The sequence below is a fragment of the Strix aluco genome, chromosome 20, assembly GCF_031877795.1.
Source record: "Strix aluco isolate bStrAlu1 chromosome 20, bStrAlu1.hap1, whole genome shotgun sequence".
Taxonomy (NCBI): Eukaryota; Metazoa; Chordata; class Aves; order Strigiformes; family Strigidae; genus Strix; species Strix aluco.
Window position 1 is genome coordinate 4,101,143 of NC_133950.1, and position 17,516 is coordinate 4,118,658.

The window sequence follows — 17,516 nt, forward strand, 5'->3', positions numbered from 1 at the left end:
AACTACATTGCACCCCCAGGTCTGCATTCTACGCAGTGTGAGACCCAGAGGTCACCTCTTCTTGGGCACTCCTTGCTGGGCACCCCCAGAGATGGGTGCTCGTGCTGGCAGTGGGGCATGGCAGCTGAAGAGTTTCTGGGAAGAGAAGACAGACGTTTCTCCTGCTCACACGACGGAGCAGTGTCATTCCCTGGGATGCTCGCTGTGACCAAGGAGAAGCGGGAGCTGCCTGTAGTTCCTGTGTTGATGCATCCCAGGCCTGGGAGCATCCCTGGGGTGACACAGCCCCCCGAGCATGGAGGTCTGCAGGGTGACAGTGATTTTAGGGCATGGGAACTTGGCACTGGAAACCCTGTACCCACCTTGTGGCAGGATGTGAAGGTCATGTACACCCCAAGAAGAGCCCCAAATGACTCCATGACGCAGGAACGGGGTGGCCAGCTCCAGCCCCAGCCTGGGAGGGGTCTAGGGAGCTGGGACCTTTGCACCGAGTCCCAGCAGCAAACACCTCAGCAGCTTTGGGTCAGCAGCAAAATAGGTCAAAACTGTGAGCCGTCCTGCCCGGCACGATGCACTATGGATCCCTGGTGCCGCTGGCCGCAGCCTGCCTGGACACCCCGCCACCCTCTCCCACCCACCCAGCCAGAGGGGCTCGCCCTGACGGCAGGGATGGAGCCCAGAAAGACTTGAGAAGGGGCAAAAGATGGAGACTGGAAAAGAGGCCAGCCTGGATGGCTAGACCGAGCTGCCGGCTCTTCCCCGGCACCAAACAGAAGTTGATTGTGAATTTTTTTTTTAAAAAAAAAGGTAACTCCTATTCGGATCTGCAGGCTGCAGCATTATCATAGTCATACAAATGCCCAACAAAGCATCTATTTAAAATGTACTGAATTTTGATTACAGCCCGTCCCCTCTCGCTCGCCCGCTCGCTGTCTTTCTTTCTCATTCATTACTTACTGTGTTAAGCTCCCTGAAATTCAAATAAAATCCCACCTCCTCCCCCCCATCCATATGCGTTGGTCGATTCAGCTCCGATGGCTGGGCTTGACGGATGAAGGGCAATAGAAGAGAAGACAAAGCTGTCAAACCTCGCCGGGCTGTGTTGACTTCCCATCACCCCCGCGGCCGGAGGGGAGCCCGATCCATCTGGTTTGGAGTCAGTAGCACAAACAAAAGCAAAAGACAATGGCAGGAAGCACTTGAAAGTTCAAATTCTTGCTTTGGTTTCTCTTGGAACAACAGCACCTACGTAATGCGGCCGGCGGACAATAATGCGCAGCCAGGGACACGCAAAAATGCCAGAAGAATGTGCTTACGCCACCAAACGATCCAATATTTTTGTTTTATTGGAACAAAAATAGAAAAGGGAAAAAAAAAAAAAAAGCAAGTCTTTGGAGTTCCTAGATTTCTTGGACAGGGTTTCTGTAGAGAGGAGAGCTGCAAAGCAGAGTGGCCGCAGGCCGTGCAGGGAGCCCAGCACTGGGGTGGCTGCTGCCCCAGGGGCTCAGCGCCGGGTGGCCGGGGGTGGCCGGGGTTCGGCTGCACCCTCGGCACGTCCCTGCTGCTGGGGCCGTCGCACGTGGGAGCCCAGGGACACAGGGCGGCTTCGCAGGCGCTGGGCTCAGCGCCAAGGGGGTGCGATTTGTATTCAGTGCCCAGCCCAAATCCCCTGCAAAGGGGCTGCCAGAGGCCCCAGCCCACCCCATCCACCATGGGCAGAGAGAAGCTGTGTGCAGAAATGCTGCGTTTCCTTGGAAAAAAACGTCCTTGAGGTGGTGGCTGGTCTGGCCCGGCTGGCTGAAGCCCTGGGATAAGGTGAACGGCAAGAAGCCCCAGGGCTGAGCTGAGCCTGGCTGAGCCCAGCCCTGTGGCAACCCAAAGCAGGCACCTGCATGGGTCTGTGCAGCATCCCAGGTCTGGGGACACAGCAGGAGTGAACTGTACCCGCAGGTGTAACCCCGCAGCGCCCCAGCCCTGGGAGCACTGTGATGGTGGCACTCACGGGTGGGTCGGTGTCGTACAGTGTCCAAATGGGACGAAATCGTACCACAGCGGGAGAGGGGAGAGGTGCTCGCCCCACACACACGTCCCACAGATTTGGCCACGGCCAGCGGCTGCCGTGAAAGCCCAGGTGATAAAGCCGCAGGACCACCAGCGGTTGCAACTGATGATTTTGGCATAATCTTTTTTTGCCTGCTAAAAACCAGGCGGGTGACTCGGTGACCGTCTTTTCCACGCTGGGCTGCTGCCTGGGCGGGCTGCGTGTCCCCAGGGCACCCCGGGGCAGCCGGCTGTGTCCGTGCCAGGCGCTGGCCCTCACTGGCGCTGGATGGCACCGGGGCTTGGCACATCAGAGTGGATGTTGGCCAACCTGGAAAGGTCACACCAAGCCTTTTCTTCGGGTTTCCTCCCCCCTGCCATTTGCAGGACACCACTCCTGGCACCCCTGGGAATCTACACCCCGGTGCCAAACTGGGCATGGCACAAATTTCCTGGGGATTTAGGCATTTCCACAGATGGCAAAATTATCAGTATAGAAGAAACCTCACTCAAAACTCCCACACCACTGCCAGCGAGGGAGGCTTGCCTGCACCCCACCTTCAAAGCCCTGGCTGCAGGCAGGGCCCAGGCGGTGCAGGCACGGGGCTGTCTCTGCTCTTCCCACTTCCCGGAGCAGCCGGATCCTGCCTGGAAAGCCTCCAAAGGTGCAAGGCTCAGCACGCTTTTGGGCACCGGCCTGCTCTGACCCACACGAGAGGACGGAGGTGCCTTTGGGGAGGGAGACCCCACGCCAACCCTCAACCCATGCCCCTTCCAGGGGGCAGCCAAAGCCACCACCAGTCTGACAGCAGCTTCTAGCTAGAGGTGATGCCGCCCTCACCGCCCAAGGGCTTGTAAGGACCAAGCAGCTCAAACACTTGCTGGGGCCCAGGTTAGAATAAAACAGCCTGGGAAGGTTTGCAGGGAGTCACGGGATGCTCAGCTGGTGAGGCTGGGGCTGCAGACCCAAACATGCACCCCTGTGCCATGGTCCACGGGAGCAGTCTCAGGACGGGCTGCAGAGCTCCCAGCTGGCTCCCCTGGGGCAAGCAGCTTCTTTAGGAGCATCTCAAACACCACATGGCACCAGGGTTTGGTCTGGGCCATCACCCCTCCACCAGCCTCTGAATGCTGGGATGGGGCAAACCAGGACACCCCCCATAGCCCCAGGGAGCTTCCTCCAGCCCATGGGAAGGGGCTGGCAAGGGCTGCATGATCCAGCATTCCCCCCCAGACCCACCCCAACCATCACCCTCGGGGGATGCATTTAACCCCAGAAGAGCTACAGGTTTGGACACCAAAACAGGGGCCTGAAGGCCCAGCCAGCCACCCTCCACCCAGCATCACCCATAACCATGTAAGAAAGAACAAACGAAAAAGCCTTTTTTTTTTTTTTTATAAAAAGATCAATGAAAAATTTATTTATAAATTTCGCACTCTGGGGCTACACGTCTATATCATACACTCAGGAATATGCTGTACTGTACAGACTTTATCCAGTTAGAAATGATCATATAGTGACCCACATACAGCTTCAATATAAGCCTAAAAATTCTTAACATTAATTAACATAATTAAAAAAGGTATTCGCATCTAAAGAAAAATCTACAGAAAAACTCCTTTCTGGAGCAATCTGTGCATCAGCTTCAATGTCTGCTTATTTCACTGACATTATCAATATATTCTTCTTACAAAAATAATAATAATAATTAAAAAGATGACTGCCGGAAGGCGACCAGTCATGCATGAAAGAGCCTCCCCCACCTGCCTCTTTTTTTTTTTTTTTTCTTGTACTCCCCGTTTTGGCGTGAAGGGTCAGCAGCACGATGAGCCAACAAGGGGGGTGGGGGGACCCTCATTTCAATTTGAATCAATCTGCATCCCTTTTACTTCTCAGGATCAAGAGAGACGGGGGGGTGTGGGGGTTGCATAGAAAATTGAAACTCTAGGGACTAGGAAGGGCAGCAGCTTTTCAGTAAAATACAAAGGGATGTAAAAATACATCAACTCACAATTTCAGAGCAAACCCCCTTCCCCGACGTACAGTTTCCCAAAATCTCAGCGTGTCTAAAGCTCCAGGAGGCTGGAAAGGAACAATACTTTTCTTAAACAACTCACCCAGCAATTCACACAGGAGATTCACAGTCTTAATAGGTATTTTATAAAAATATAAATATGGGTTACATCATGTTGTCTTTACAACACTGGACAGAGCTCCCTTTAGACTGGGTTTATAACCAAGATTTCTTTTTAAAAATCCATCTAGAACTTGGCTTTACAATACACTTTTTAATATCATGTCATAAATGTTATGACATTTCATTGTGGCAAATCCATTTAGTCAAAAAAAAAAAAATGTGCAACCATCTGGTAACGATGATAAAACCTCGCTAGAAAAGATCTTGTTCCCACCCCGTAACTATCGCACAGAAGCACCAGTGGAAGTGCTGGACACCCCCTTCCATGCTCACAGAAAAACTTCAGCCAAGCAGTTCCTTGCAAATTACAGCATTAACAGTAGACGCCTTCGACAGGGCTTTTTTCCATTTTCTTCTTTAAATCTGGAGCTTTTTAAAATCATCTCAAATTGCTGAAGTGGAAAAAACCAAAACCAAACTGCAGGTGAAACCATCAGAGACAAAGCAGAATATTCAGTGCAATGGGAAATAATCATGGCAGACTCAAGTTTTTTTAGTTTTAAGACTAGGAAAAAAAAAAAAAAAAAGCATATTTCCCAAACCATATTTTTGAAACACTCATCACCAGCTTCAAACAAAACCAGGCTCACAATCTTCACCACAAATATATACATACATGATAAATAGTTAAGACACAACCCAAATAAACCAGCAGGTAACTATTTTCTTTTTTTTTTTAATCGTAATGGTTTGGATGCAGGGAGCAAGAGAGGAAAGAGCGGGGAGACGGCAGTGATACGGATGGTTTTAGTGCAGACGAAGAGAAGAGGGCTGAAAGACCAGCGGGAGAAAGGAGACTTCTGAAATTTTCCGCATTTTCCAAATGGGTGTTCTTGTGCCATAGCAATAAAAAGCAGCATTTGCGATTATACGTGCAGTCACTTCAAAATGCGACTTCGGGTGGCTTTCTCTTCTTCCTCCCTTTCTTTTATAAATATATATATTTAGGCATATATATATAATATAAAAGGTGGGTGAATCTACATACGTCAAATGAATCGTTCTGCATTGAGAAGTGTTATCCAAGTTTCACCAAAAGAAAAAAAAGTTCCCAAACTATTTTCAGTAGTTTTCCGGCATCTCTCTAGGCAGCAGAGAGCGCTCGCGCCCCTTTTCTGTGCAAAAGCAAATCCTCTGCCTCTAGAGTTTATTTCACTTTTTATTTTTTTTAAAAAAGAAAAAAAAAAAAAGTCCAGGATTTTCTAATCCCCCTTTACACACAAAACCAGAAGGATTCAATGTCTTTTCCTGGGATCTCATGCGTGCTAAACGGATTCAAGGAGCGGGTGAGGACGCAGACTTTCTTCAGACACCCAAAAAAAGAAAACCAAAGCAGAAAACCCAACGCAAAATAAAACAAAAAAGGAGCAATCGGGGTGAGAAAAACGTGTCATATTCCAATGGAGTCGCCTCAAAAAAAAAAAAAAAAAAAATCAGTGGTGGGAAAACACTGGGGAGAAGCTTGCAGAGGAGGAAGACTTTCCCGCTCTTCCTCGCCGGGGAAGGCCGCGGGCGGCCAGGAGCCCCCAGCCCGTCCCGGGTCATTGCTCCCGGGGCTGGCACCACTCAAGGCTCCGGGAGGGGGGACACCAGCACCCCTCGGTCACAGCGGGGGGGAGGCGGGTGGGTTTTGGGGGACCGTTGAAATGAATTCTTTTCTGAGCCAGAATACTTTAAATCGGAGGGAACGGGGGCGAGGGGAGCGGAGAGGGAGGATTAAATATTAGCGGGGAGGGGACAGGGGAGCCTTTAAAGCATCTGACCAGATGTCAAACTGAAACCGTGAATACTGTGAGTGCAGCCGAGGTAGATGGAGAAAAAAAAAAAACCAACAAAACAAAAACAAACCAAAACATATTACAGTAGGAAAACAACCCTTGGAAGGAAAAAAAAAAAATTAAAAGCAGGCGAACGGTGGCGTGTTTTGCGTGGGGCCCCAAATCTTCGCCAAATAAACCCCACGCGGGGGTGGGAGCAGCTTTGGCGGCCACGGGAGCGGGGCGGGAGGGGGGGGGAGGAGCGGCCCCGGCATCACCGGGCACCGGCGGAGTATTTGGCCTTGGTGATCAGGTAGAGGACGATGTCCTGGTGGCCCCCGAAGGCGGCGATGTGCAGGGCGCTCCAGCCGTCGCGGTTGGCCAGGCGGATGTCGGCGCCGAACTTGACCAGGAGCTTGACGAGCTCCAGGTTGCCGTCGATGACGGACTGGTGCAGCGCCGTCTGCCCCTCGGGCCCGAAGGAGTTGACGTTGAACTCGCAGTTCGTCATGTTCTGCAGCAGCGACTGCAGCTCCTTGGTGTTGCCGCGCCGCACCGCCTCCTGGAAGACGCGCTGGCTGGGCGGCGGCGCCGCGCACGGTGACACCTCGCTCTGGCTCATGCCGCCGCCTCACGCCCCGCCGCCCCGCATGGACGGCGACGCCTCGGCCCGCCCGGGCATGCGGTGGCGGGCGGCTGCTGCTGCCGGGCGGCTGCTGCTGGCGGGCCCCCGCCGCCGAGCCCCGAGCACCGGCCCCCGGGCCCCCGCCGCCGCTCCGCGCTGCTGCCGCCGCTCCGCCGCTCCGCCGCCGCGCCCGGGCCTCTCTGGAGCGGAGCCGGCCCCGCGCCGCGCCTTTTACCCCCCTTTTATTTGCATAACAATGGCACGGCCGGGCCGCGGCCGGAGGGGCGGGGCGGCGCCGCCGCCACCCAGTGGAACGGCGGGGACGGGAGGGGGCGGGCAGGCGGCGGGAAGCCCCGCCTCCGCCCCCCCGGGAGGAGCCGGGACACCCCTCCCCCACCCCTGAGCTGCGGGGGGGGGGGGGGGGCGGGGGGGGGCGATGGGGGCGCTCCTGGCCCGGCCCGGCTCGGGGCTCCGTTCGGCTCCGCCCGGCCCGGCTCGGGGTTTCGACCGGCTCGGGGCTCGGCCCGGCTCGGCTCGGTCTATCCCGGCTCGGCTCGGCTCGGCTCTCGGCTCTGCCTGGACCGGCTCGGGGCTCGGCTCGGCTCTCGACTTTCGGCTCTGGGCTCGGCCCGGCTCGGCTCGGCCCGGCTCGGCTCTCGGCGCTCGGCTCTCGACTCTGGGCTCGGCTCTGCCCGGCTCGGCTCGGTCTATCCCGGCTCGGCTCGGTCTGTCCCGGCCCGGCGAGGTGGCCGCAGGCAGGGGGCACCACCGCCCAGGCCGAGCCGAGCCGAGCCGAGCCGAGCCGAGCCGAGCCAGGCGGCTGCAGCCGGCCCCGCCGCCCGCGTCTCCCCGCAGCGCTGTGCGGGAACTGGGCTGGCCCTGACACCCCCCCACGCCCCGCACCCCGGGATCCCCCCCCGACCCCCGCCTCACCCCCAGCCGGGACCCGCAGGCCCCGAACCCCGCGGGACTGCGGGTCCCCAAGGTGCTGTGGCAGATTTTTTTTTTTTTCTTCAAAACCCCTCAAGTTTGGGGGCGACACCGTTTCGCTGCGGGTTTGTCTACCCCGTGAGCAAAGCGGGACAGGTCACAGAGAGGGCCGGGGGGATTCAGCCCCCCAGGATCCGGCCCCTCTGGGGACACGCAGCGGGGGTTGCCGCGAGGTTTCGGAGGTCCAGGGGTGGGATTGATTTGGGGCCGCCGCCAAGCCCCGCCGGCCCTGGGGTGACTGAGTTCGGCCGCCCGGGGCTGGGTCCGGGGTCGGATCCGCTCCCCAACCGACGGCGACACCGGTGCGGGAGCGCTGGGAGGTGCGGGCACCGCAAGCAGGGAGGAAAATAGGAAAAAAAAGTATCAAAACCAGCGCATCAACCCAAAAACCGTGAGGGGGGGAGGGACTCCCTGCACCCGTTTGGCCCGCGGGGAGCAAACGGCGGAGGCTGGGAGGGGACCGGCGGCCCCGGGCCAGCGCTCGCCGCGTCTGCCGGGCGTTTGGTCGGGCCGGAGCGGGCCGGGGGCGGGGAAGGAGCGTGTCGGCAGACGAGGTGCCCGCAGCCGCCCCGGGGCAGTTGGCCGCAAGCTGCTGTCACCCGGCCGTGCCGGTGCGTCCGTTTGGGGACGGAAAGGGAGAAATCAGCCAACTGCTGCATTCAGCCTCAATCGATGAAACATGCCACCTCGGAGCCGGCTGTCACACGGTGTCGCGCAGTGGCCGTGAGCTCGGGGCACGGCTCGCCCCGCGGCGTTTTCCCGTGGCTTTTCCCGGTAGCTGTCGCGGGGGGGGGGGCGGCGGCTGGAGGAGGCCGGGACTCTCCTGCCTTCGCTGGTCCTGCTCCTGCGCCGGGGGATGTTAAACCAGGGTTGGGGCTGTGCGGAGCTGAGCGGCTCCTGTTTCTCCTCCCATAAGGGTCTATTTCCGCAGGTAGTTTTTGTTGTCATCCCCATCTCCATTCCTATCCCACTCCCATCTCCACACCCATGTCCATGCCCATCTCCCCCTTTCCATCCCATCCCTGTCTCCAGCCTCATCCCATGCCCATCTCCATCTCCATCCAATCCCCCTCCATCCTATCACAATCCCCATCCTGTCCCATCCCATCCCACCCCATCCCATCCCCATCCCATCCCATCCCATCCCATCCCATCCCATCCCACCCCACCCCATCCCCATCCTGTCTCATCCCATCCCATCCCATCCCATCCCACCCCACCCCATCCCCATCCCATCCCGTCCCATCCCATCCCATCCCATCCCATCCCACCCCACCCCATCCCCATCCTGTCTCATCCCACCCCATCCCATCCCACCCCATCCCACCCCACCCCATCCCCATCCCATCCCATCCCATCCCATCCCATCCCATCCCATCCCATCCCATCCCATCCCATCCCATCCCATCCCCAGCCCAGAGCTCTCCCAGTCCCGTCCTTCTAACGGGAGTGAACCGGAGCACACGGTTCTCGGGGGAAAGGGGGGGTCGGGACGTGGCCGCGGGGCTGCGGGCAGTCCCCTCTGGTGTCCCGGGTCTGTGCAGCTTCTCCCGGGACACCCCCGCGCCGCCGAGGCGTGGAGCCCCCGCAGCGCTGGCCCAGGGCACGGAGGTGGCCTCGGGCCCCACGCAGGAGCCAGGTTTGCCCGAGGACAGCGACGAGGAGCCACCCCCTGGCTGTCCCGTCCCCTCGAGGGCCTCGTCCTGGGCAGGAGGTGGTGCCTCTGGCCCAGCCGTGGTGGCAGCGGGGGGCCCCGGTGCCCTCCCTGCCCTCCTCTGCCCCGTGTCGCCTCGCCGGGGCGAGCGGCGGGACGTGCCGGGACTCACGGGGACTCTCGGGGAGTTACAGCTGCGCCCGGGGGGGCCCGGCCCGGCGGCACCGCAGCGATCGGGGGGTGCCGGGGCCGCGGCAGCCCCTCACCGAGCCCCGGCACGGCGCGGGGCCGGCGGAGGAGAGCGGCGGGTCCGCCTGGGGGTCGGGGTCCCGCTCCTGCCCCCCTTTCCTCTCCTTTCCACTCCTGAACACCCCGGCACTGCGGATTTTGTGCGTTTACGGGCCGCAGGCTGCGAGGTGTGGAGCGCCCTGAGCGCGCCGTGGGAGAGTGGGAATCGCTCACACCTCCCGGCCTGGGGCTTGGCCACTTACAGCCTCGCAAGCGGGTCTGCATTTGCCAGTGACACTGGTGAGAAAAATAAAGAGCCCGGGCAGGGACCCAGCCATGCAAATGTTCAGGGCTGGCAGGTGGGGGCAGGACTCGGCCTGGGAACGGTGCCAGAGAGGGAGGGAAAACAGCAAAAAAGAAAAAAAAAAAAAAAGAAGATGAAAAAAAGGCAGTTTTGAGACCCTGCGTTTCAGCTCCCGTTTGCAGCCCAGCTCCGTGACCGGAGAGCAGCCGGGCGCGGTGCGGTGTCTCCCCGCGCGGCCGGGGCTGCCCGGTGTCCGCAGGGGGCTGGGGGGGGCCGGCGGCGGGCGCTGGGGGGCCCCGTTCCTCCCCCTCGGCGCCCGCCCGTGGGGCCCTGCAGAGCCGGAGTCCCACCCAGGGACTGCTCCGAGGGGAAGCCGCGGGAGCGCCGGTGCTGCGGCCGGCGGCGAGAGGCGGGGAGAGGGACCCGGCGCTGCGGTGCCTTAAGCAAACGGTCACGCCGAGAGGCGCGGAACAAATTTCCCCTCCTCGAGAGACGTGACGACCAAATTTCCCCCTGCTCATGAGAGCCTGCGGGCCAGAGGAGAAGGGCTGGCGGCCGCCGGCGCTGCCGACGGGCTCAGAGCCGCCCTGCTGCCGGGCGCGTTGCGCTGGGCACGGCGCTGCCCCTTCCAAAAAAGCCAAGCGGGCAGTGCCCGTCCTCTGGCCAGCGGGCAAGGCAGCGAGAGTCCAGCCACCCCCGGAGGCCTCCTTGAAGGGAGCCGGAGAGCCGGGGGGACGGATCCGGGGCAGGCGGCGAGGGGGCGTGCCCCCACTTAATTCATTAAAATGTGTCGGAGAGCGTGGGAAAGACGAGAGCTTTTCTTCCCAGCGCAGAGACCCAGCAAAAGGCGCGCAAGGGAGAGCGACCTGCCCGCCCGGCTCCCTGCGAGCCGGGAGGAAGCGCAGGGGTTTCCTCCGCCGGTGTTTTGCCTCCCGGCTTCTTGGCAAAGCTGTTGCCGGAGCCCCGGCGGGGAAACACGGGGCTCGGCCAACGCCGCCTGCCCGCCCGCGGGGGTGCGGGGCAGGGAGGGGACCCCCCCGCGGGGCCGAGGGCTGTGCCTGCTGGGTGGGATCAGTGTCCCTTGGGGAGATCCACCTCGGGCGGGAGGAGAGGGGACCCCTGCTCTGGGCGGCTGCTGTCGGCGAGGGAGCACTGGGGAAGGGGCTGCGGGGGGGGGGGGGGGGGTGTCTCAGGGGAAAAATCTTCCTCTGTGCTGCCTGAGAGCTGCCCTGCTGGCAGCGGGGCGCAAGCAGGGGCGCAGCCATGGGCCCGGCCTCATGCTCTCCCCACGGACACATCCCACCCCGCAAGCCTTCGGCAACACCCAAGCAGTGCCCCGGGTGGGGCTGGGTCCCTGCCAGGCTGCAGGCAGAAAGCTCCCGAGGCCAGAAGCTGGGATTTGCAAGAGAAACCTCGTGCTCATGTGGTGAGGACACGTGTGCAGGTGCCCTGTGTCCTCCGCAGGGAGCAAGGCACCACGAGCAAAATTCTCATGGGTGGTTCAGGGAAGCCCCGGGGAGAAGAGGAGGCTCCAGGCATCCCCCATCCTCCTGGGACACCCACACCACAGGGGCCACCGCAGGAACATGGGCTGGAGATGGCCACTTCCCCCAGATGCCACCATGGCTGCTGCTCTGCATGCTCCCTCCCAGCCTGTGCCAATCAGGATTTAAACCCCAAGGGGGACTCAGGTGTGGTCATAACCCTACACATGGTCGTTGTCCTTGGTGGGGGGTGGAGGTAGGGGACATCCCTGCACGCCTGGCCCTAGGGCTGGAGGACCCCGACTGCCCACAGCAGGCTGTGGTGACAGGGTTCCAGGCTGCACAGGTTGGGCTGTCGCACTGCAGCTTGGCCTTTAATCGTTCCAGCACCCTGTCTTATCAGTCCTTATCCTACTGGAAACGCTGCAGCTCTTCCGATGTAGCCTATAGCCCCCATATCTGACAGCAGGAAAACGCTGTTTGGGCAAACGGCCACCAACTGGGACAACCTCAGAGCTGGAGAGCCCAGTGCCACAGGCAGGGCTCTCTAGATGCGCCAGTGTGCTGGTGCTGCTGGGCCACCCTCCAGCATCGCCTTGGCTGACATCCCTGCTGCAGCCAAGCACACATGTACCAAACTGCCTTGGCTCGAGCCCACGTGTTCTGCTAAACCAGCATCATTAAATGTACCTGGCCTGGTGTGCTGGCGATTGCTTGTAGGGCTTCTGGTGCTGGGAAACTGGTATGTGGAGGGACCAAATATCCACTTTGCGGGTGATGATAAAGTTGGTCGGAGACTCAGACCCTGGTTTTACATGCCCTGGGCCAACCTCCCTGTCTTTGGGTGATAATCACCTTGTCCTGGGACATCAGAATGAGCTCCAGTATTGAACCCTGTGTCAGTGCAGGGCTTTGGCGCTAGGAAATGACCATCTCCCCAGACCCATGGTCCCTGGGGCCACTTGTCTGATTGCACTGCATAGTCACTCCTTTGTGGTGGCCGCGGGGATGGAGGTACATTGCCCCAGCCCCGCTGCTCCCACTGCATGGTTCCCCCAGAAGACACGGGACAGCCCGTTGAGACTGGCCTGGGGACCGGGTGACTGCTCCATGGGAACGTACCGGGGGTCGAGGCAATCTGGGGGGTGACACGGCCATACCCCACCGTGGGACACACGGCGAGGCATGCCTGGCCAGCGGGTAGAAGCTCATTTGCCTGAGAGTCATGCTCACATATTGGCAGGCTGATGGGAAGGGTCCGGTCCCAGGCTATTTCCCAGGGAGCAAACATCCTCCTGATGCAAATCTGCCTCCTCACGTGTCACCAACACCTCTCTCCTCTCCTACCCCCGGCGAGGGGCCAGCAGAAGTGACCCCCAGCCCATGGGAGCAGCGTTTCCACGGTGTGGGGCAGAACAAGGGCCTGAGCTTGCAGCCAGCCTCAGGCTTGTCAGCCCTGGGTCCGTGCCCAGAAACACGCCGGTTTGTTTGAAAACGGCAGCCGAGCAACTGGGAGCTCGATCAGAGCATCCGGCTGGAAAAGCGGCTCTGTGTTGAGGACGGGCAGCGGTACAGCCCTCGCCCTCCTCCTCCTCCCCTGCCTTGCTGGCTGCCTTAGGGACCGACCAGCCCTAGTTCAAGGCACAAAGTCACGCCAGGGAAAACTGAGCTGATTTTTCTGAGCTGGTCAAATATGCAGCGAGGTTTCCGCTCCAGATTACAGGAGGAAGGAAGTTTGCTCGGAAGGGGATGGGGATAAGGTGGGGGAGAAGGGAGGGAAACGCATTCCTGCCTGATGAGGAACAATGTTGATATATTCATTTGTAAACTAAAGCTGGCCTGAGTGCCAAACACCTTGTCCCCATCAAACTCCGAAGGATATGCGAGGAGTACACAAGGCGAGGAGAGGAACCGGCCTGATATCCGATGCAGCGTGTGATTTCTCAGGGCTGAGAGATGCTGCTCATTCAGGTCTCATTCAGGCTGGAGTGATAAAACAGAGATAAAACTCTTTCCCAGTGCTGTGCTACCACAGGCCCCCCCGTGATTGCATCTTGCAATGCAGGGGCAGGAGCCGAGCGCAGGTGAAGTGAGCTGGGGGTTGAAGGGCTCTTGGCCTGGGCAGCCCACCCAGAGCCTGCATCCCTGCGAGAGCACTGCAGGAGCTGCCCTTCCAACACCTGATCAAATGGCTCCATAAAACCACGGAGGGCTTATTACTGCCCTAATAAATGTTAAATATTAGTATGGCACAGACAATGGGATTTTTAAAATATTTTTTTTAAAGGAACCAGATAGGGAAACAATATTGTAGTCTGATTAAAAAGCTGGTTTAATTCCCTTTGATGTGTATCCACCATTCAAAACTGGACAATTTATTACTTCCTGGATGCTGCTCAAGGCTGGTCCGATGTGGAGTTTGATGTTGACTGTGTCTACGACTGGAGATGACCTTGCTGCACAGATCCCACCTCGGCATCACCTCCTGCGGGCAGCAGAAAGGGAAAGGTGCTGTGCTGGGTCTGAGCCGCTGCTCCCCTTCCCCAGGAGCTGGATCAGACCCTTTGGGAGTTGTTTCGTGCCATGCCCACACATACACACGACCTGCTGGTGTCTGCCCTGGGTTAGTCTTCTCCTAAAACAAGTCCCACCGTGGTAAGCCTGCCCCAGCACAGCCCACTGTCAACAGTCCAGGCTGTAAGCACAAGAGCTCGCCCCCAAATTGATGGAGATGGCAGGGAGATAAAGTACTAGAAGTGGCCAGGAGGTGACCCTGCTGTCCCCAAGGATCAGAGGGAAGGGCCCCTTCCAGGCAGCTGTGTGCCCAGGAAGCGTCCCCAGGGCAAGGGACAGGGTCAGCGTGCCCCACTGGCCCCCCGCCAGCTCCCCTCCACAGTGAAAGTGGTGGCAGACTGATGTGAAACCACAGCTCTGAAAAACCCACTGAGCAAAGCCCAGAAATGCCCATGGGCTGGCTGGAAGCGTTTGGGAGGCTCAGGGCTGTAGCTCTGACCTCCCTGCTCCTGGCTGGGGCCGGGATGACTCACGTTCGTGTGACTCAGAAGCTTCCCCCAAACAGGGTCTGCAGAGGTTCGTCTCATTGTGCGATGAAGCATCGCTGACCGCGGGGGCCGGCAGCGGGAGGCCCTGCAGCATTCCCAACTTTGCTTCATCCCCGGTTTCTGCCCTTCCAGAGCAAACCCCGAAGCGGCAGGATGCTGACACATGGATGAGTCCTCACGGAGCCCGGGGGGCTCGGGCTGCTCAGCCTCCAGCACTGGCCGTCCCACGCTCGCTGGCTGGGGTTCCCCACCGTACCCTCCACCAGTGGCTGGCGTAGAGGGGCTGCTGGCACAGCATGAGTGTCAGCCTCCCTCTGCTCGACAAACACTGGGTTCAATACTGGAGCTCATTCTGATGGCCCAGGACAAGGTAATTATCACCCAAAGACAGGGAGGTTGGCCCAGGGCATGTAAAACCAGGGTCTGTGTCTCTGGCCAACTGCATCATCACCCGCAAAGTGGATATTTGGTCCCTCCACGTACCAGTTTCCCAGCACCAGAAGCCCCACAAGCAACCGCCAGCGCACCAGGCCAGGTACATTTAATGATGCTGGTTTAGCAGAACACACTTTATCGTCCACTGTCACTGCCTGGCCCCCAAACTGTTGCACCAGAAACATGATAAAAATTACATGGGAGCAAAAGCAAAGAGGATATTCTCATTTTAGATAAAGAGGAAATTAAGAAAAAGGCATTAATACCTAGAGAGAGCACAGGGTTGGAAAACCAGGACATGATACACAATTCCTTCAGGTTATATGCAAAAAATGTAGACAACTGAGGAGGGAAACAGAAAGAATTGATGGAAAAATGATGGCCACCAAGGGTGAGATCAGCAGAAGGCATTTTAATCCCATTAGGAGAAATAATCCCCATGGCTGGAGGTGTCAGTGCGTGTGCAGGAAGGTGGGCTGGGCCTGGGAGCCTCCAGCCAAATCCCACTTGTCCTTCTGCCCACCTCTGGAAGAAGCAGCCGGCTCCAGGGCAAACCAAGAGAGGTGGGGAAGGAGGTGATCAAAGTGATGGGAAGTTTTTCCTCAGACCATTTTTGGGCGGCGAGCTGCAGTGCCTTCTACCCACTGGCCTGGGAGAGTAAATGGCCACCAGCCCCCGGGGAAGCCAGGCGGCGCCGTGGCACAGCTGGGCTGCAGGGGTGACAGCTCACCCTGGGGACAGGGGATTAAAGGGGACAGATGTGACCGTCCCTGGCTGTAACTCTGGGCAGCACAGAACCTGCTAGCCCTCCACCACGGGCAGTGGAGGAGAGGCAGCGATGCAGCGATTCCCCACGGAAATCCCCCAAAGCCAGCATCCCCATGAAGCCGAAGTCTCGGCAGCAGGAGTCCCTGAGTCACCCGTCCGTAGAGACTGCACCGTGCTGGGCATGGACATCTCTGGCTGGGGCATCATCAGTGATGCATTGCTTTGTGACCCCCAAAGCCAGACTAGGAGGAGAGAAAAAGTGTATTTAGGGCCAATCTGCAGCAGCTAGCATCAAAATACTAACCACTGCGCTGCAGCATGTCCGTCACTCTGCAAGCAGAGCAGTGGCCAGAGCTGGGGGTCTTGCTGGTGCATGAGCACGGTCTGGCAGACACCGCTGTGATGATGACCGTGATGCTCAGCCATGGAGGAGGCTTTCTCTCCAAGCTCTGCCAAGGCAAGCACAGGGAAGGAGGGAAAATAACCCTGCAAAACCTCCTGGGAAACACTGAGCCTTGCAGCTGCTTCTGGCCAGAGCCAGGCTCACACCCCAGTGTCCTGATGGGAAGGAGCCAGGCTCAGCATCCCTGCCCTGCCAAAATGGGTCCTTACCTTTAAGCACACGCAGGGTCAGTGCTGTGTGCTGCCGCACTGAGAGCCCCCACATTGTGGTGCTGCTGGCGGCCGCCTTGACCTCGTCCATCGCTGGTGAAGGAGGTGCCATTATTTTATGCTTCCTCTTGAAAGAAATGGGGCTCCACGGGCAGCGAATGAAGGGTGGTGGGCAGCCCTGGCAGGACTGCGAGGGAGATAGGGACAGGGGGGTGGGCACAGGGTGGGAAAAGGGGTCCTCTGCCATCTTCTGATGGAAATCAGGACAAAATAGCACACTGTGACCATGGAAAGTGTCACCAGGAGGTCATGCCCATGGACAGGACTTGGCAGGGACTTGGCTGGGGAGTGAAGATGCCACCTTTTAGGGTCATTTGCACTAACGCACAGGCAGGACTTTGTGGAAAGAGGGATGTTTAAGGTGAAAAAAGGTGGGGGTTTTTGCCAAAGGACTGAGCCGGGGGGGTGAGATGTCCCTGGGGGGAAGGAGCCCTTGGCACCGCATGGCCAGGAGTGCCCAGAGAGGGAATGCGAGTCTCGCGTTGCAGCATAAACTGCCTGGGCAGGCATGTTGCTGTCCTGTAAATGTCCCACTTCAGCCAAGAGCCCCTTGGGTCCTCTTAGCAATAACATCGGGGTCTGGCAGTTAACTGGGATTAGAGGAGGAATTCTGCAAATGCTCCTCAGTTGCAGGGTGGAGTGGTTTAAGCCTGTCCCTGGACTGGGAGGCATTGGATGGCAGCGCCCAAGAGCTGCAGGACCAACCTGGCTGGCTCCTTGCCTTGCCTGGCCCCCACGTCAGCTCACATAGCTTCCTCTGGGTGCTGGCTAGTTCCACCAGAGACCCTGGTTCCTGGTGATGGTGGGACCACACGCTTCACCACCACTCCTGTGCATGGCCTCGCAGAGCCCTGGGCACGGGGGATGGCTTGATGGACCCACCTGGGGGGAGGTGGGCAGGCTGGTGCTGCTCATCCGTGGGCTGGCTGGCAGCTTTGGCACCAATGGGACACCCCCTGGACCAGTCTGGCTCTGCTGGGGCATCCCTGGCTCCAGCACGGGGTGATGTGAGGGCCAGTGGGCATCACCGTGCACCCAGAGGTCTTCACTCACCCACTGCCTCTAAGGAATGTCAGGAGAGGTGCCAGGAGATCAGGACTGGGGTGAGACGGGACGCTGGGGATGGGTCATAATGTGACACGTGTCCCACAGGCTGGGGCGTGCTCTGAGCACTGGAGATGGTCTCTCCCCTGTGCTGCTGTTGGGGACACAGCTCCTGGCTCCCCAACATGAGCGACCCAGCAGAGCAGCACTGGGACAAGGGTGCCAGCGCCTGGTGTGTGCCGTGGGGTCAGCACT

General features: G+C 59.0%; 1 protein-coding gene across 1 annotated transcript; it reads right to left on the reverse strand.

Moving 5' to 3' along the window:
• Positions 1 to 4,900: 4,900 nt before the first annotated feature.
• On the reverse strand, positions 4,901 to 6,774 carry NRARP (NOTCH regulated ankyrin repeat protein). The gene has a single exon (XM_074846461.1). The coding sequence runs from the start codon at positions 6,615 to 6,617 to the stop codon at positions 6,270 to 6,272; it is 348 nt and encodes a 115-aa protein (XP_074702562.1). The 5' UTR covers positions 6,618 to 6,774; the 3' UTR covers positions 4,901 to 6,269.
• Positions 6,775 to 17,516: the final 10,742 nt, after the last annotated feature.